Raw genomic sequence first — 20,399 nt, 5'->3', positions numbered from 1 at the left:
CACATTTTAAGTAAAATTAAGCACATGCTTCTACGGCTTTCATCAAGGGTATTTCTCTAAGCCATTTACAGGCTGTTGCAGCTTTGACTGCAGATAAACATTTTTAACCAAGAGGATGAGTTACACTAGTCACTTAACTCAGTGCTGCTCTTCATCTGGCTCCTATTTTTGTGCTGGATCAACACTGAGTGCCACAAGACAAAAGAAAGATAATCAGATTGTTGTTTTGCATTACTTTGCCTACATGATAATGCCATTCAAGTGGATTTAGGAAAATCTTTTTGTTTAGATGTATTAAAAAACTGCAAATAAATGAGTGCTTACTTACAAGCTTCATAAATCACTTTCCTCTCCATATGCTTTTTGTTGTTGTTTGTTTGCTGTTTAGGATGTAGATAATGTCCATTTTGGAGGGCCCTTGTGGACAAAAGCACTTACTTGGACTCGAAAAAAAAAATTGCCAGTAACCTGAAAATTTAATACCCTGAGCTTTCCCTTCGGACATGAAATAATGAGTATGAGGGAATGCCTCCAAACCCTCAAATTTTCACGTGGTTTACCAGAAAGCCATAAACTGTCTTGGTCAGAACTGGTCCCAAACTTACTGACAGTCGGCAACTTCTAGAAAGTTCAGAGTGAGCTAAATTTCAGGCTCTGTTATGAAACCCTGTTTTCAAAAAAGCAAAAATGAGAATCCACAGAGCCTTAAGTTATTTTGTATCAGACTGAATTAAAGCATCTCAGTAATTAAAGACATGAAAGTTGTAATCACTAACGACAACCATCCACAGAGCACCACGGGGGTGGCACTGGTGCCAGCTACCTCTCTTTCCCCAGCAGATCAGCCTGGGACAAAAACATGCAGTTTGGTGACCTGGATGCTAATTCCCCCACAAATTCCTCATGGAGAGCTAATGCATTATTAGCATTTATGCAAACACTGGAGGGAGTTTTGTGCCCGCCGTTTCCGCCTGCCTGCGGCTCAGCCTGTCTGTGCCACCTCAGGCATAAGCAGATATTCCAGGGCACAGTTCTGCAGTGTCTGTTGATGTTTTAAACACAGGCACCTCTCTAATTAAAAGCTTATTAAAGATTATGCATATGTTATTTTTAATCATATTTAGAAATTTGCCTTCAGGTTTACCTCCCTGGACAGCTACTCAGTAGTAACACAGGACTCCCCAGAACATGTCCATTACAGCCATTGCTGCTTCTACACAAATTCTGTTGCCTTTGGAAATCTTTGCTACTTCTGAAATACTCAGGAATATTTCAACCACCTGCATTTCACTGCACTGATACAGTACTTGGCAGGGGAGGGGGTTCCCCCTTTTCCAGAACTGGAAATGTGAATTGTCTTATCACAGAAGGGCAAACTCCAGGTCAATGCACTGGTTGCTCATTTTAAAAATTTTTCTTAAACTTTATTTAACTCTTAATTAACTAATTAATTTGCTGCACACCAAGAATTAGACCAAGACTCTCTAACTGGCATGCAACAGAGGCAACATGTGGCTACACAGGGTTGCAGTGTGATGGGATCAATTGGCTGAAGTCGATACAGCTGGAGCACCAGCAACTCCTCCTGACATAAACCTGCTTTGGCCACCTTGAGTAGCCAGCTGAAGGGAAAACATTAAACTGATTTCATCCAATCCTGAGCCTAATTCCACACTGGAAGCTGGAAATTATGTCACTTTTAGAAGATGAATTCTAAGGCATTGTTTCTGGCATTTTAAGTCTCCTGTTTCTGATGAAGACTAACCAAAAATACCTTCAGGGCTGCCATGGGATTGATTCTAAAGAAAACATCATTTTCATATCCAAGAAATATCCTCAGTAGGGATCCCATGAGGTGGCTGTGTTTGCACAGACTCTAAGGCAGTAACATGAGTTTCAGAAGTCAGACTCTGATAGTCCCAAGAAGAGAAGGAGAATGTCATTCTATTAACAGTTTACAAAGCACTACGATTTTTATGGTATTTTAAATTTGTTTTATATCTTTAATGTGAAAACTAGCACCCTCACACACTGTACATTAGGTGTTTTATCACCATTTTTGGTCAAATAAACTTTAACTAGGCTGACTTTTTTTTAAAAGGTACTTGACATTTTCCAATCTCCAAAGCGGTTTTTGCCTGCAACCCCTCTGCTCCTCTTCTGGAAAGACCCATAAGCCTTTTGCTGCTCACCTCTTTAATCCTACCAGCTGTAACAAACTAGGGGATGGAAAGAGAATTAATATTTATTTGTTTACTCTTAAAATGTCTTAACATCCCCAACTGCTTTAAGTTGGGAGATCAGGCTGTGAAGTTTGACTTACAGAACCAGCTTTGATATTTCTTTTAGAACAAAAAGTTTCACTTTTGCAGAATAAAATGCTGAATAGTATGACCCCAAAAACTTACACTTAACACTTATCCGTTGACCTGGAAGAAAGGTAAGATATAATGTAAGCATAAGTATGAAGAGAAAATCACATGAGATAAAAACAGTTTCTTTTGAGCATAGATTCTAATCTATTCTAATAAGAATAGATTGATAGATAATAAGATATGAGTGGTCTGTAAACTTTAAATTTTTGAAATTTAGCAGTGAGAAGCACATGTGGGATCACTAATGAAATAAATGCTTGTCAGTCTACCCTGAGCTTTTATCTCCTTACAGATTAGGAGACAATATCAAACCTTTCAGCTGCATCATATAAAGTGTTTGAGATTCAAGTCAAATTCTGTTACATTTAATTTCCATTTACAAGGCTGTATATTCTTTGCCAAAATATTCTTCATTTTTTAGTTGAGGTTTTTTTACCAAGAATTGATTAAATCATTATTAAATGTGATCTGGAACTATTCTGAAATAGTAACATTTTCTAAAGTCTTCACGTGGTTACCAAAACCAGCTGTTACTGATCATCAACTTTACTCCACAATCTGAATCTTTATCTCATTATTAGCATGGGAAATTTGACCCCAGTTCAACACAAAAAACTTGCAGAAGGCTATGGTTGTGCAAGGCATGAGTCTTTCTACTTAAAGGTCCATTTCTACTTTAGAGAAAAAAAACCCATAAAACTTTCAGTTCTAAAAGTAAGATTAAGTGCAAAACATACAAGTGCTCCAAAAATATTTTTCATTGAAGGTTATCTAAAACTTTTACACTCCATTTAAATATCTTTGAATCTAGACAAGTTGAGTTTGGACCTTCAAGGCCCTCAGATGAGCCAAACCAGCATTTTTTCATTCAAATGTTCCTTGGAACAACACACATGGTAGAACCCAGAGGTACAGTACTTGCTCACATACAGTGTAAAACCTTGCATATTTGTTTTAATTTGTTATGGTTTTTTGGCACATGCCCTGTCAGGAGAAGGCAGCCAGACCACACTCTGTCTCTCGGACTGGTTCATGGTATTAGCTATGCTGTTTCATACCACGGCCAACAACCCTGGTTCTGACAAGGTTTCATCCACAGAGAAGATGGTCTTGCTATAAAATTCTACAGCTCCTGCTAGAAAATGTAAAAAGGCATATCAATTAAGTACTTTTATATTGTTAATTTATAGGGAATCTTATATTGTAACATCTGGGTAAAAACTGTGGAAAGGAAGGAGAAGGAAAAGGCAGGAAGGGTCTGTTGCCATATAAGAGGGAACTGTGATAGCAATTTCTACTTTATGAATTCTTGAGCTGAAGGAAGAGTCTTCATTTCTGATATGACCTCTATTTTTCAAGCTCATTTAGCTTTCTAAAAGGCTACATCTAGAATTTGCATTGCAGAAAATGTAAATAAGACATCAAGGAAACATCTTTTCTGTCTCAAAGAAACATCTGATGAAACAACTTTATTTTACTCATGAACTGGCAAACCTAATTAAAGGATTCAGGATGTTATAGTGACAGATTTGGACACTAATACATATCTGAGAAACAGGCTGGCTTGAAAATACAACAGAGAAGCTTCTATTTATAAATATTTAACTGAAGCATTGATACAAAAATGAGAAGATCTCCTTCATTTTATTCTCTGAGGAATTTCTTTGGAACAAAACTACTCCTTGAAACTAGCAACTTCTAATTCTCACAGATATGGGGGGATTTAATATAAACATTTGTTTTAAAAAAGCTGCTGCAAATTTCCAATTTAGCAACACGACGTGACATTTGAGTCATGGAATCCCAGAATGGTTTGGGTTGGAAGGGACCCTGAAGATATCTCACTCCAAGCTCCCTGCAATGCTCAGTTTCCTCAGAGGTGTCCAGTCCTTCCCAGAGCTTGTGGCTACACCTTCAGCTCTGCCCCATGGCTATCCCAAAATTCAAGGTGTCCTTTTCCAGCTGTGTAAGAAACATCCTCAGAAGCCAGGAGTGCATGGAAGGATCCAGCTTTGTCACTCCCAGCTCGCACAAGCACTGCATTTATCATTTCAGCTGCAGATGCAAGTGATAAGTGACCCTTACACCTCTCTCAAAATACCTGTCTCAGGTCCTTTCCCACCCTAGGAGATCTCCAGGGGACACCTCAGCCAGAGGGCAGGTAAATCTCATCAGCTGCTCTTTAAGGGGCTGAAGGCTGTGATGGCTCATGGCAATTACCCCTTCTCCTTAGCCGCCTCTCTATCCACCCGTCCCTCTGGCTGACAGACCTCGCTGCCACACCAGCACATCTGCAGAACCAAGATCTTCTCTCTTGCCTTGCCTGTGCTGCACTTGCTGCTCCTCCATTTTCATAGCCACACTTAATTATAGAAAGAGTGCCTGATCTTCTTTTAACCAACAAAACCTTCATCCAAATGACTGTTGCAGTATTGTATGTCTGTTAGGTCACTAATTACTAAAATGTTATTGCACCAGAAACCTAGTTAGTCTCACAGCAATTAAATAAAATTTAGAAGCTGGCATTAAATTGACATAATCATTTGCAGGCTACTAATCTTAACTGTCCAAGAGCCACCTACTGAAATGGGATTAAGGAGAAGAAGATCAGTGGGAGTTCCTATCATCATACTAAATCACAAAGCCACCCAGCACTTTGTATGTATTTAATGTGCTTGAACATTCAAGGCATCTTCCAGCCATGGCAGAGAGACCATCCCAGCTTGGTCTCCTTGCAGTCATTACCAGCACAATCATATTATTTCAAAACAGTTTTGAAATCAAGTAACAGAGGGTACAAGGCCCTGGTCAGGTGTGATCCCATTCCAGCAGAGCGTCATCACACATCAGGTGGGACAGTTGAACTCTCTGTGTGTTCCCACTCAGATCTGATTAACTGAGTCCACCAGGGTGCAAAGATGTCTCTGTACAGGATGTTCCCATTCCCAGCAAGGCCCTGTGAGGCTGCTGCACCACGGAAAGAGCACCTGCACTGCAGCCCTGCTCCTGAAACCCAAGAAAAACCCAGACATGCTTCCACTTCCCTTGAGAACCTAAACTGCTTCTGAGCATGTGCATAGCGAAACTGTTATTGCTCTGGTTATTGGTAGTTATTTATCAATTACGCTCAGGATCTGCAGCAGATTTCAACAATTACTCTGGTTTTACTATTACATTCCATCCACATTTCATCAGCATGCTGCTACAGCATGCATTATACATGCTGTATATTCCTCCAGCATGTTCAGTGTTCTACGAAGAAATGATGTATCCATGAAGCCCTAGAGTCAGCCTCAAGAAAGTTGTACAATCAAGTTTCCTCAGAAGATCATTTGATGCATGTTGATTGCACCCAACGTCACTAGCTTTCATCTCATCAGCAAACTTGGATCATATCTTGCCTTCAGGAAAGAAGGGCAAAAATCTTTGTAAGTGACCACTAAATATAAAGCTACATTATTGAGAAACGTAACTCAAACTCCTTCAGCAGAGCCAGACAGATTTCCCAGCTCTGTGGCATTTCTCACTGAGCGACAAGCAAATCGATCAAATGTGGTTGGACAGGGAAGATATTCCTTATTTTTATGTCCCTCCTCTCTTCTTCACACTGCATTGAAGATTACAACTACATCAGTCCATTATTTTGACAGTACAAAAGTAATTAAATATTCTTCATAGTAATAATCTTTATTTACAGAATATATTTCCTCCAAATTTTAGATCCTTCTATCTCTTTAGGAAAGGTGACTACAAACACATCCTGTCTGAAAGAAAAAAAAACCCAAAACCCCAAACACAACAGCAGCTATATTCTGCATCTTGTCCAAGAGCCCACAGCTGACTTATAGAGAATTCAAGAGTCACCTACCAAATGACACTGTCCTCTTAAAAATCAACAGGACTTCTGCCACTTTGTCTTAAAAAGGAAAAAGACTGGTACATTTCCTCCTGAATATTGTATTTCAGCTGTGTATTGAAAAGAGATAGGAACCCTCAAGGTCTCATCACTTCTAACACCAAGCCCTCAGCAGCCTTGTGCAAGATAATTTAAGTTTCCTTTGCCTCATTGTCAGAAGGGAATTAACAGTGCTTAATTGTTCATCATGTGGGCACGTGGCAAGACCGCGACCATTTCTTGATGTGTTTTTTGAAAATGTAAATTGTCACCTATGGAAACTCTTAAGTATCACAGTCTTGACTCAGAAAAACACACGCAAGAAAATGTCTGAAAAGAAGAACTTTTGATTAAATAATGATTGTGGGATTAGATCTGTTATTAAAAAGATAAAACCCGTCTATTATCTAGCTTTTGTAGCCAGGGATATTCTCCATAAATCATAATGAATAAAGTAGTCACATAAAATAATACTGAATTCAGAAGGGTTATCAATGTCATTTTACTATTACCTCTTACTATCTTCATTATCTTAGGAACTTTTTATCATCTTTTCTTTAAGTGTCATTTTGAGAAAACACTGAGAATCAGAAATGAAGTATTTTCAAGTAAGCCCCCTTACTGAAAACAGTTGCAATATTTTATCTCTTTTTCTCCTGTTTTGCTCTGAAAGATTCATCAGCTCAACTCATTACCACTACCTTTTCATCTACATGAGAGTTCTCTACAAGCCGTAGGATGAAAAATACAATAAAAAGAGAAAAAGTTGCCACAAAGCAAGGTGCGATCCCCCAAAACACAAATTATTCCAGATCTTGCAGGCTGCCTCCCATTAGACGGGGGGGATATAATTGACAACTCTGCTGTGATTCATAGTACTTTTAATTTTCTCCTTTTCATAGAATCATGGAATAGTTTGAGTTGTTAGGGACCTTCAGAGGTTATCTAGTCCAACCACCCTGCAATGAGCAGGGACATCTTCAACTAGACCTGGTTGTTCAGGACCCCATCCAGTCTGACCTCCAATGTTTCTAGGGATGAGCCTTCTACCACCTCTCTGAGCAACCTGTTCCAGTGTTTCACCACTGTCATTGTAAAATATATCCTTATATCTAGTTTAAATCTACCCTCTTTTAACTTAAAGCCATTATGCCTTTCCTGATCCCAACAGGCCCAGCTAAAAAAGTCTGTCCCCATCTTTCTCACAAGATGGAAAGCGTTGCCCTTTATGTGTTGCAAGGCTGCTCTAAGGCCTCCCTGGACACTTTACAACATCTTGGCTCCAGCTTGAAAACTCCCAGCCACCTCTCCTGCTGATGGCATCTGGCCACTGGCTGGCAGGCAAGAACTTCGATGCTTCCACAAAGACTTTTGGCATAAAATCATATATTCGGCATCTTCAGCCTTAGGGGTAGAGGATGATCAATTCCAGCCTGGATATTTTCTTGGAAACTAAAATTATCAAAGATAATGAAAAGAAAAAAAAAAAATCTGTTTGTGTGGTATGTAGTGAATTGATGCTCTGCAGAACTGAGTTCAGTAACAAAACAAATATCTAGGGAGCAATTTCTTATCCATTAAGATGACTTAAAGTTGATTAATGATGTATACAGTCTTAACATTTCCTTTTACTGAATATTTTCATATTACAATGCCCAGAAATATTTCTATAAGTATTTAATGGCAAAAATAGATTTGGTCCATCTTATATCAACTCTCATCTGCTATGCTTTACTGTGTGTCAGAGGGAATAGTCATTACTGTTCAAGGATATAGTCTCTATTAGACAGACAGCCAAGAGAACCTACAACTTATATCAAAAAACTGCCCTCCAGTCTTTACATATTTACAATTTGCATTTATCTTTTTAAGCTTTCAATAAGCAATTTCTCTGAGATATTTCCTCTAAGAAGTTTTATTGTTTGTTTACAGTAATTTAGCTACTTTATCAACCACTCACATGATGTATTTACTCAGCTACTTCATCTGGAACATGCTTCTTTTTGTGTCTCATAATCTACACTGCACTTTCTGCAGCAGAATTGTAGCTATTGAATAATTTAAACTTTGACATTATGAGACTTTGTCAAACATTCGAAGTACTAATCTGGGGAACTCTTACATTATCACATACTACTTTATACAGCCTATACCTTTAGGTATTCAACATTTTAATTTTAGAAGTTAAACTACAAATGCTGATTGTGTAAGTGTGCATGATCAATGACACAAGTCATCATTCAAAGCTGTTATTAAATAGAAATGAAAATCTGTGTTAAACTGTAATGTTAGTAGTTTCATTTCTATGCTCTAAATGCAGAAGTCATTAAAGACTGATCTTTGTGCTTTCACATACTTTACTCTCTGCTTTCTCTGCAGCAACAATATAGAAGAAATACTGGAAAATAATGAGCACATTGCATCCCTTCTCAAAAAATAATTGACCTAAGCAAGAAGGCAACTTGAGAATTGTCAGTGTTTTAAAAAATACTGAACCATAAAAAATAAAAATCTTCTCAAAACCCACTGTATCAGTTGCAGGCACTTTTCCAAAATCTTGCAGTGCACTTTTTCTGCAGTGTGTGCAGCATTCATCAAACGAGAGTACACAGTATTTTTTTGATTACAATTTGAAAATGAAACATAAAAATCTTGACAATCAGTTATTATTTCTTTTTCATTCAAACTCATTCTTTCTTAGTTCCATGGCATCTAACCCATGCCAGCTTTATTTTGTAGGGCTAGAGTACTCAGAAGGTGACACATGCAGGAAATACATTTAGACATCTTTCTCAACCTGAGAAATAAGTTCTTCAAAATCCTGCAATGATGATTCTTTTTCTTTATCAAAATTCGGTGCTAAATGATTTAGATCTGAAGCTATAAAAATATGTTTCAGGAGGAAAGGGGATAGATAGGTTGAAACATGAAAGCTTTTTCAACTACTTCATGTAAAAATGCAAACCAGTTTAATTACAGAAATCTTCTTAGGTATAGTGACCCAAATTCTCTCTTGGCCCATCTCTCTTGCAGCATCAGGCGAGTTACTTCAGCAAGCAATTTTATACACAACACTCATTCTGAACAGTGCCTGAGACTATAAATGCATTTATTTTATGCAGCTCAATCCAGTACAAAAACGACAGAGCTGTGCTGGGAACACAAAGCCCGGTAGAGAATGAGCCTCTCGCTTCCATGTGTCTGGAGCTCAATCCAAATATAACTTGCCTGTCTCAGGATTGCTACAGTGACCCTGCAGAATTTCAAGCCAACATGTATGGCAAGAAACAACTTAAAAATCAACAACTCTGACACAACGTAATTTTAGTTATAACTCATGAAAAAAATCTCTTCCGCAGCATAACCGCCAACTCAATGTCTTGGTATTCAAGTACTGGATGTGGAAAAGCACAGCTGCCCACCAATAACCAAGGGGCAAATGGTCATCTAAAATTCTTGTTCTTCATTCTTTAAGGGTCCTCAAATTTGAACAGTGCTTAGTGCTAGTTATAATTCTGATGATGCTGGTAAAGTTCTTTGAAACTATAAAATATTGGTAAAGATATCTCAAAAAATAGCTTAACACAGCCTCAGCTTCTTGATGGGTTTCACACATAAAGGTGACCTCTCTTGGGATGCAATTAATGTCACCAGAGACTTCTAAATCACTGAGGGGAAAGAGGCATCCAGAGAGTTTGGGAAATGTTTAGAGAAGCACAAATACTATGAAAAAGGAAAACCACCAATCTTTGCTTAATGATGTTATGGATTTGTTTGCTGAGCATTTGTTTGCCCTCTGCAAATATTTGCATAATCAAGTTTCAGAAACATTAATGTTCCCAGAAAACACATTACAGCTGTTGAATTATAAAACTGAGATTTTTCAAACTCCAGACTAAATCTATACAAAAAATATGTACTCATGGGTGTCAGTTGAGGTTTTACTGTAGGCAAATGTAGGGAATTCACAGCTTAAAAATGATCACTAGGAAAGAGAGCCATAGGTTGTATATATTGGGTCTTTAAAGAGACAAATCCTTGGTTGTATTGACTCCCAGCAGTCAGATAATATTGCGTGAAAAATTATTTGAAAAGGTTTCTAGTATCATCACAGTCCTGTCACCTCAGAAAGCAAAAATCATCCTAAGCCTTAGAGGTGCTCACCTGAGCAAGTTATATATGATGTGCCATCAACAGATGTGTCTCCTGAGGCCATCAGAGTGGCTCTGAGATTAACTTTTCTCTCTCTTCTCCTTCTTTTTCAGTCGTTTTCTGCCATCCATTTTCTTTCTGCCTAGTTTCCCCACAAAATTACTGCTGTCCCAGAGCAACACAGGCACGAAGGCAGAGCCAGCTCCCTGCAGGCTGCCCAATGACTGGCACCATCTCTTTTTATGCCATGGTGGTGCACTTGCTCATGATTGCCCAGGCAAACAACCCACAAGGACTCACACCCACAAGAAAACAGAAAGCCACAAAGGAAAAGCGAGTGAGAGGCCTCAGCTCCCCTCACCACAGTGCTGAGGTCACCCTGACCTTCAGGCAGCTGGGTCAGCCTGCTAAGTCATGGAAAGCTTCCTTCCACCTCCTAAGAGAAACAGTTAACTGAAAAAGCCAGCTTTAATGCCATGGAAAAGCTCATCAGAAACAGTTGCAGAATCTCTGCCTGGATGAACAGTTACCGCCAGAGGTAACAGAAGGTGTGAGTCTACACCAAACTCCAATTTCCAGTTTTCAGCTCCAGCAATAAAGCATTGTGTCCTGTACGAAAAAAAATCCACTAAGAAATTACTGATATGCAAAATTACAACAAGAAAACCTTTAGTCAATCATTCCAGCACTGCTAGAATGGTTTTTTGGGTTTGGATTAGCAGAAGAGTCGGGGAAAGGATCCTTACAAGCAGGAGGAAGCTAATACATCCTCAATAATAAGAAGAAAATGCAGAAGCATGGCAATTTCCTTCCAACCTCTCAGAGGAGCAAGGTTAGGACAGAGATTGAATAAACACACTGTTGTGCTTCTCAGTGCCACACACACACACACTGGATTTGCTTGTACAGGTGAAATGGGAGTGATGGGAAAGCTCAAAAGCTGGGAGGGGTTGATTCCTTTCAGCACTCAGGAGCTGCGCTGAGCATCTCAGAACATGTTCAAGCTTACTTATACTGACAATGGGCAAACAGGTTAAGAGGAAAAGGACAAGTCTCCTCCCTTCCCAAGATTTATCCAAAAAGCCAAAATAAGCCCTAAGTCTTCCTGGTGTGCAGGGGGATCAGCCTTACTCCAGGTTTTAGGATGCCAGGCTGTGTGTTCACAAAGCACCAGGTCTTGTGCCTGCTCCCCTCCTCTAACCAGTAAGAAGAAATACAGGAAAACAGAGGCAGGTTTTGGCTCTCAGTTATCAGGCACAAGGAATTATAAAAGCTATTTTTTAACATGATGGTCATGTCTGCAGGTCATCTCTGCAGCAAATATGAGCAGGAACGTTTGTGGCATTAATCCCACACTGGCAGACTGATGTGGCTTTCAAGCTGAGTAAGGGTTTAATGCTCTGAAGGGAAGGGGAAAAAAAGATTTCTTTTAGATAAATTGCTTAATTGGAAAGTCAGGAACTCTCCTGCCTAAGCAATTGATTTTACAAAAGAAAAAAAAGTTTATTTCAAAATGTAAGCCTGCTACTCATCTATAATACCCAGGGAAAAACGAAGCCAAGGGATAGACTCTTGTCTTTACAGTGCTGAAACCACTATTTTAAAAACATTAATAAGGCTAATAAACAAATATTCCAATAAATATTCTTCATTCCTTGACTGTTGTAGTGAAGAGTAAACCCAGAGACAGAAACACCGTTTCAGATCTCTGACAGATCGTTTACCTGGGCGGCAGGGGCTGAGGAAATGGGATCCCCAGAGGGACACTCAGCCCTCACCACTGGCATCAAGAGATCAGCTCCCCTTAAGCTTAATGGACTTTGGTGCATTGACTTGCACAGTGCTGCAGATCTTGGGGAAAGCTCCAGCACCATCCCCCACCCTGGAAAAACTCCTCCACCTTCTGCAGGAGCATGAACAGAGCATTTACAGCCACCAGTGAGACCACCAGGCACCAGCATCTGCCCCAGCTTCCTCCCTCCCTCCTCCTGTGAAGAACCTTCAGCAGGTCCCGGTTTTGTCAGCACAGAAAACGTTTGCATCTCACTTATCCACGGGGTGTGAAACTCTCTCCGTCTGCACCTACAGTGGTACCCCTCCAAGGAACAGCTGCAGAACACGCTGCCAGCCAGGGACTTCCCCTGGGCAAAGCACCACTGGTGAAAAGGACATTTAGGATGGGATCAGGCACGGTGCTCGCCTGGCAGCAGGAGGAACACAACTGCCCCCTTAAAGAACAGCCACCTTTGAAGACAGAGTTCATCTTTTTAATGATATAAACCTAAAAGCAAGTTTGATACTAAGCACTAGCATGTCGCAATTTTCTCAAACTGCAGGAAAATAAAACAACCTAAGTGTTACCCTTTAACATAATAGCATCAATTTTTCTGTGCTTAGTTACTTGCTAAGCACCCCTGATGTTTACTACTGTAAATTACAGAAGCTCACCCACTTTTGCTACACAAATACCATTAATTTTGATTTCACCACCATTGTGCTGACATGACAATTTTTAGAAATCCTTGTGCAGAAATGTCACTGAATGGCTATATGTGACATCTGTTATTTACAGAAGTAACTCAGGTTATACAAGAAGTAATAGGTTCATTATTACTAGTGAAATATCCATTTTCTATGAGCTACATCAATTAAAACATTACAGAAGAATTTTAAAACAATTTACAGTTTTTTTAAAAATAATTTAACATGTGTGCTGTTACTGTTTCTCAGAGTGATAAACTATTATTGCAGAGGTAGCTAGATTTGGACAAAGATTACCAAAATACTATCCTTGTATGCTCCCCCAAACCTTTTTGAAAAGGGGAAACACTTGCATAATTATTATCATAACTTTCCAAAAAAACTCCTGGTTTTGGCTTTCTTTTGTTACTTTTTCTATGTTAATACACAAAACAGTGGACTTAATTATAACTAACCCTGTGTATATATTTTTTTGTTTTTCCCCATATTGCCTAACTCTTCCAGATCTATACATATTTATATATACATATGGGGGTTTTCCCCAGCATGAAGCCTGCAGACACTGTGCTCCCTTGCTTCTAAGGCTTCCACACTGAGATAACTTTGCAAACCTCATCTCTGTCACTTTTCCGAAAAAGTACACTGTCTCTGTCTCTTGGTTTCTCCTTAGGCTGTGACTTTCTGCAACAACTTCTGTGTGACAGGTCAGATCTGGCAACGTAATCTAATCCAACAGCCAATATCCAAAGGAACAACTTCTTAGCTGGAGCTAAAATACAATACCCCACTCTGATTTTTCTTGACTTGCCAGCTGCCGTTAGCAGCCAGTCGCGCTCAGATTCCGTCTCCCTGAGACTCCCTTGTCTCTGCCTTCTCCCGCCAAGCTGCTGCCGCTGCCTCAAGGTGTCCTTCAGATATCATCTCTATTTCCTTCTCAACTTTCTGCAAAACTTCCCCAGGGCTCACCCTCCACATCCTTTTCCCTTGGCAAGGTCACACACAAACTCAAGCTGAACAGCCGTCTCCATCTCTGCAGTTCCACTCGCCTCCTTTTCAAATTCTAACTTTGGATTATTTTTCTGGTGTATCCTCAGGGAAGAGGTCAGCAGCTCAAGGCCAGGATAAGTATCACTAAGCTTTAAACATCTTTGGATGTTATCCTGCTTCCCTGGAGGCCCCAGCATCTTCCCTCCCTCTGGCACTCGTGATGTGGGGATGAGACCCACATCATATACCCACCACTCAGCTTGGGCACTGGAGCTCCCTTTGCCATCAGCACTGAGAAATTAGCATTTTAAAGCATAATTCACTCAAACTATTTCACTGGTTAAATTTAAAATGAAATAAATCACTCTCTCATCTGCAGCAGTTGCATTAGCTTCCCAGCTCAGCACTGTGGAGAGTCTTTAATTAAGCTGATGACTCTGATTCTAGGTGTTCCTTCCCTCGGGTCCCTTAGGTTGGCGTATATTGCTGTGAATCACTCTTAGCTCCATTCACAGTGTAACAAACCTGCCTGTCTCATTCTCTCTCTGAAACAAAAAGCCCCCAAGGCATTCTGCCACATCAGGTGCCTCATTTTTAAGAATCATAGAAGTTAATTTTGCTTTGCTTCTGGCCCATGCTGTCAGTAACATTGGGTGTTGTCAGCACGTGAGAAGTCAAAGTCAGTGATCCAAAAACCTGTCAAATGATTAACACAGTGCAGTCACAAACCTGGATGCTGCATAACTTAACATTAATAATTCAATTTGAGGACCTCAGATAAAAATCTTTAAACAAGAAAGATCCTAAGCAAATTGCAAAACAATGCTCAGGTGTTACACTGCATGCCAGTCTTACCATGCTAAGTTTAAGAATGAAATACTGAACAAAGTAAGCACAAAATTTTCTTAACACATGGTTAGTAAAACAGTTTTGGATTAAAGAATGAGAAAGATTAAATTCCTCATGATGTGGTATCCGTTCAGGAAAGTGTTACATAACACTCACAGACCCAAAGTGGCTTCAAAGAGAATCAAACAATGCCCTATTTCTTAAAGTAATGATGGGCAGTAGGGAAATTTTTGTATTATTATAATCCAGGAAAGTACTAACACATTATTAATTATAATTCATCACCACGTTCATGTATCTTTGTTTTATTAGTTTTAAATTGACTGCCTTCTAAATTCCTATGATCAGGATTACATTGAAAGCCATTAATTATCTATGTATTAGAACACATGGGGTATGGCTATATATTATATATCTCAAGTCTATACCACAGAATCAGTATATATTCATGCATACAGGAGTACTTGCACTTTTTGCCAATTGCTTTTAAATTTTATGAAAAGAGCAGGGAATTAAGAGTGGAAAGTTTTGAAAGCATATTAAAATTTGTACAGGCAAGGAAGTGCCAGCAAACACACTCCATCAGCTGGCAATGGGACTGAGTTCCCCTGCAAGGAGAGACCCCAACCACTTCCATCTTGGCTGTGGAATGCTGGGCAATTGCTGCTGGGACACACTGGGCCTGAGCACCAGACTTGTGGAGACACTGTGCTGCTCCTTACAGCATCAGCTTGGGATTTGACAGCTCTTTCCCCTTCTCTCTCTCTTTTAGTTTTTAACTAGTACTAGTTAACTAATCTTGATGTTACCTTTGACATGGAGCAATTATTTTTTCACAGACTGGAAGGGGGAAATATGAGCATTTCAAATGGGTTTTTTTCCTCTTTCCTGCCTCTTCTTATGATGCAGGAAGGACTGTTTTTAAGAAGAAAAGAGCTTGGTTATTCTCTGTTAATACAGATGTTGGGAAGGAGACTGAAAAAATATGGAAAAGTAATACATGGAAATGGGAAGATTTACAAACTGTGAATTGGTCTCCAAATTTCCACCTAGAGACCTCTAGTTTGTCTTCCCCACACATATGTATGAGTCATCATGCATGTTGTTTTGGTCTACAAAATACAAATAAATAACACCAGCAATCCTACTCAACACAAATATGATCAAAACCAGTTTGCCAGAATGAAAGAAAAGCGAGTGCAGATGATGAGGATGCCTAAAAATGCATTCAGGCAACAACACTTAACACATTTCTATCATGCTCCAAGCCAGTCTCTTTAATGACTGCTATGATCTATAATTTTTTGAGTCCCCTAACAGGTCACTATGCACCTCCAGACAGAGTCTCAAGAATAGAATAAACACAAGAGTGTTGTACATTTGCTCAGTGTTTTGGAAAATAGAAATATTTACTTTGTTCCAAGCATGCATTTTGAGCTGGCCACATCCAGCAGTGTGACAGTGAGCTGTGTCCCCATGGCCAGTCCCCTCCTGCCACCACAGCCACCACCACACTGCACGTCCTTGGAGCTGCAGCTCCTCACACAGAGGCAAACGTGTTGGTACACGGCACAGCACTGCTCGAATTCTGTATTGCCTTAAACAAAACACCATGCAAACTTATTCTTTCTAAATGTACCACATATTTGGGGTTTTTTTTTGCATTATTATGCTGCCATAAACTGTGTTCCTACCAATGACACAGCCCTGTAACACTTGTGCCCTTCACTGTGTATTATCCTGGCTAGTTCATAATTGAACACTCACTGAGATTATCTGTAGTGACTTGCTTTTGGTGTAATGGATTTCAGAAATGCTGCTCTCATTTTAAGGATTTATTCCCTAAACAGCTGGTAGACTGCAGTGATTCTCCTATCTGCACAAGGCCTGGCGTGCACACATCCTGCGGGCATGCAAAGATCCAGCTACCTGAAGTTTCAACCCAAAAAGTGTGACCAAGCAGCCTTTATGACCATATGACCAGGAACAGCTACATATGAGTGTCTCTCTCTCTTCTGTAGGAGGAGGTGTGTTTGCAGTTTGCAGGAGTGGGCAGATGTTTCCTACTAAGACACAGGTTTGGTTTAAAAAAAATTAGTTGCTGTAAACACATAGAAGTCCAAAGGGAACACTACAAACCCCTTTAAAGTCTGTGCTCCGCAACCTAATTGTAAATAAGAAAACTATTAGTACACCACTACTCATCACTTAGCAGGTGCTAAAACACTACTACAATAAACCTGAAATGTAAAAATTGCTGATACAGTCCCTGGACACTGATGAAACTTGCTGCAGAGTTTTTGCTTAGGACATATCTGCACTTTCCTTTTATAGTTTACAATCTAAGAGCTAATGAATAAATAAAAGTGAAAGGAAGGCAGGAAAGAAAGAAGAGTAAAAGGTTATAACATACATATTATATTACACAGTAATTATGTGCTTCTGAAATGCCAATTAGTAACTCATTCCATGATCCAGCTCACAGTCAGATCGATATTAGGTTGATAACAGCAGAGAGTCGTGATCTGGCAGAGAATATTTTATTATTAAAGAATGTAGAAAGCCACAGAAATATTAGCTTAACTCCACTTTTTTTTTTTTTTTAATAAGAGCAAATTGTAGTCATGACTGTGTTAAGAGCAAGACATAAACTCTTCTATTCCACAGCCCCTGTAAATTCAGCACAACTGTTTGGTTTGAAGACAAATGTTTGGTTTGTTTTCGTAGCCAGCCAAGATGATTATTATTTTCTATTTTTTGGATTGTGGGTTTCTTTTTTTTTTCTTTCTTTCCTCCAAGCAAGGCACACAATGTTTTAACAGAATTTTTCTCTGTCAGAAGAAAAACAATGTTAAAAAATTATTTGGACATCAGCACAACATGGATGTGCACAAAACTCAGTGATTCTCCTGTAAGAGCTAATTTACTTGCTGTGTTGACAAGATGAGCCAAAAATGTGAAGAATGAAACCAATTTCATAGCCATGGGGGGATGCTGGAGTCAAGGGCGTAATGATACAGAAATGAGGCAGGTATTTGGCATTCTCAGCTAGACCCTAAAAGTTTTTATTACACATCTCAGAGTGAAAGATCATTGTTCACAGCAGTGTCAGCAAGGTGGTAAGGTTTGCAATCGTCTCAAAATAAGCTGTAAAAATTCTTAGAGGTAAAAGGCTTTTTTAGGAGATTTTAATTTTATCCAAGGGGTTTGGTATCTTTAGGCTTTTTTTCTTGCCTGATATTCCTTTTTCCTCTGTCAATTGTTTCTCTGTCACTAAACCTGCTTTGGATGCAGTGCACTCAGTTCGTGGACACAAAAAGTTGTACACACCCCTCAACAAAGAAGGATGTGAGAAAGGGGCTGGGGTGTCCCTCCATTCAGGCACCAGCCCTCCTGCAGCCCCAGGGTGATTCAGAGAGGGAATTGACATGGATAAAGTTTGCAGGATTCAATTTAGTGGACATGTGGATCATTCTACTTCTTGTTCTGTGAATTCAGAAGTTCATGCTGTGTTACAGAGCAGAGAGTGGCTGATCCAAAAACCACTGAGAAGTAACATTACATGGATCATTACACACAGGAGCCAAGATGCCACAGGTTCATGTGTTGGGGAGAAACATAAAAGGAATAAGAAGGGGTTTTAAAGATCTCATTCCAATAGGTGTGAAGTTCTTCTGTAACCTTTTTTCTTGAATATTCATAACTGCTAGAACTAACACTGTTTCTTGGGAAGTTATGCTTAAAATACAATTTATATTTGTCTGGTCACTAATGAAGTATTTTCAAAGTAATTTCCAATGCAAGGTCCCCATTACCATAGGGAAGTTACTGCTTTTCTACAGTCATAAATACTTTCTCATGGAGTACCCATTGGCTCAGCACTGAAGCACTTAAAACTATTTATAAAGCACATTTTACACCTGACACATAGAATTAAGAGCAGAAAAATGAGACAGTTTTCTAATGCCATCAGTATTACTGTGTTGGTTGTAAAATGGACTCATGTCTAGAAGGCTCTGATTCATGTTCTCTCTTTTTGAAGACTATTGACTCCTCTGGCTCTTTTTCTCTTTTTTTTAATGGCATATTGATATTGGTGGTTGCTGTTGTTTTGGCTTAGAAGTCCAGTCAAATGAATTTAATAAATGTTTCTGTCAGTGAAAAATTAGCATTGGCTGTTCCAAACATAACAGGGAATACTTCCCAGAGCAAGTACCACACTGCTCTCCGTTCTCTAGTACTTTCAGAGATAGACCTAGACAGGATGAAACGGTTTTAAGCAATTTAAGATTATATTTGCTGACTCTTTGAAGTAGGCCAGGGCAATTGTAATTCATCACTTCCCATGACCTTGCCCATATGAGCATAAACTAACAGGTTGCTCTGTGGTGTGATGGACACAGTTATCCCTTACACAAGTGGACATTAGAGCCACAGGTAACCCCCCGCCCCATCCCCAAGCCTGCAGACATTCTGCATTACTGATCATACACTGCACAGCCTAACGCAGCCTATATAAAAATGACAGTGCAAATCGAAGATTTATACCTTTAATCCCCTCCTGCCTCAGCTGTAAGTCATGATTTTTATTCCCAGCACTAATGGGATAAAGCCCAACTGAGAATTTTCTAACATTGATGTGAAGTTCAGCTGCTCCTTCTGAGAAGACAAACCCCAGACCCCCCAACTTTGCAGCGCACGGAGTGAAGCCCCAGCAGGTTTCCTCCCCCCACACAGACCTGAGCACAGCCTGGCACCCACTGCCCTGAAGCACCAACACCAAGGCACTGAAGTGAGATCTTCAGGCTTTCACATCATTCTATGAAACGAAATAGCTGGTATAAAATTTCTCGATGTTGTTTTTTCAGGACTAAGAATCACTAATCAAATATTGTCACTGACTGCGTTTTTATTTTATTTCAGGGGGAAAAAAAAAATCCACCTTATTTCTGCAGAGATACTTCCTACTGAATACCAATCTGGTCAGGGATTTCACCTTATCACTCTAGAGTGCAGTAACTCGGCTAGAAAGTAGTTTTCAATCAATTCAAAGGCAGGATGGTGTCAGAGGTTGGGCAAGAAGGCAGTCGAGGGAGCGCCCTCTGTTCCCTCGGCTCTTCCCCCCGCACCATCACCCTCGCTGCCCAGCCACAGCACCCACACAACTCCCACACGTGAGGACACTGCCACAGCCGCCTCGTCCCGTCCCGCATCGTTCCGACCACACAATGCCAAAATCACGTCTCACAAGTCGATTTCACACCGCATCCCTCAAGCAGAGCCCTCGTCGTGCCGGTACTGCGGAGCAGTGCTTCGGGGACACCGGCAGCTCCGTGCCGAGCCGCCGCCTCCTCGGGGCGAACTTTGGGCACGGACCCGCGCAGGGCTCGCTCGGAAGGTGCCGCTGCCCGGGACGGGACGCGCCGCGCCCGGCGGGACCCGCGGCCGGAGCTGTCCCTCGCCTCGCCCGCCCGGCCCGGCCCGGCAGCGAGAGGGCTCAGGGCGGCCGGGGAGCGCCGCTGCCGCCCGCCCTACCTTGACGCCCCGGGACGAGTGGCAATGGACATGGTGGGACACGGTCGCCGTCTGGTTCATGTTGCCGGCGGCGCCGGGCGGGCACGGGACGCCCGCGGGTCCCTCCCGGCGCCTCCGAGCGGCCG

General features: G+C 40.5%; 1 protein-coding gene across 1 annotated transcript in view; it reads right to left on the bottom strand.

Annotated features, from left to right (window-relative positions):
* Nucleotides 1–20,393, bottom strand: part of DPP10 (dipeptidyl peptidase like 10) — a 454,002-nt gene extending 433,609 nt beyond the window's left edge. The window contains exon 1 of the mRNA XM_042040820.1: nucleotides 20,275–20,393. Within this exon, the coding sequence (XP_041896754.1) occupies nucleotides 20,275–20,334 (60 nt within the window). The 5' untranslated portion in view covers nucleotides 20,335–20,393. The remainder of the gene's footprint in view (nucleotides 1–20,274) is intronic.
* Nucleotides 20,394–20,399: the final 6 nt, after the last annotated feature.

Source organism: Corvus kubaryi, unplaced genomic scaffold (assembly GCF_017639235.1).
Source record: "Corvus kubaryi isolate FWS band 111438036 unplaced genomic scaffold, C.kubaryi_AGA036_p1.0 37396, whole genome shotgun sequence".
NCBI classification, from domain to species: domain Eukaryota; kingdom Metazoa; phylum Chordata; class Aves; order Passeriformes; family Corvidae; genus Corvus; species Corvus kubaryi.
The sequence above is the reverse complement of the archived record's forward strand: the minus strand, read 5'-3'. Positions and strand labels throughout refer to the sequence as shown.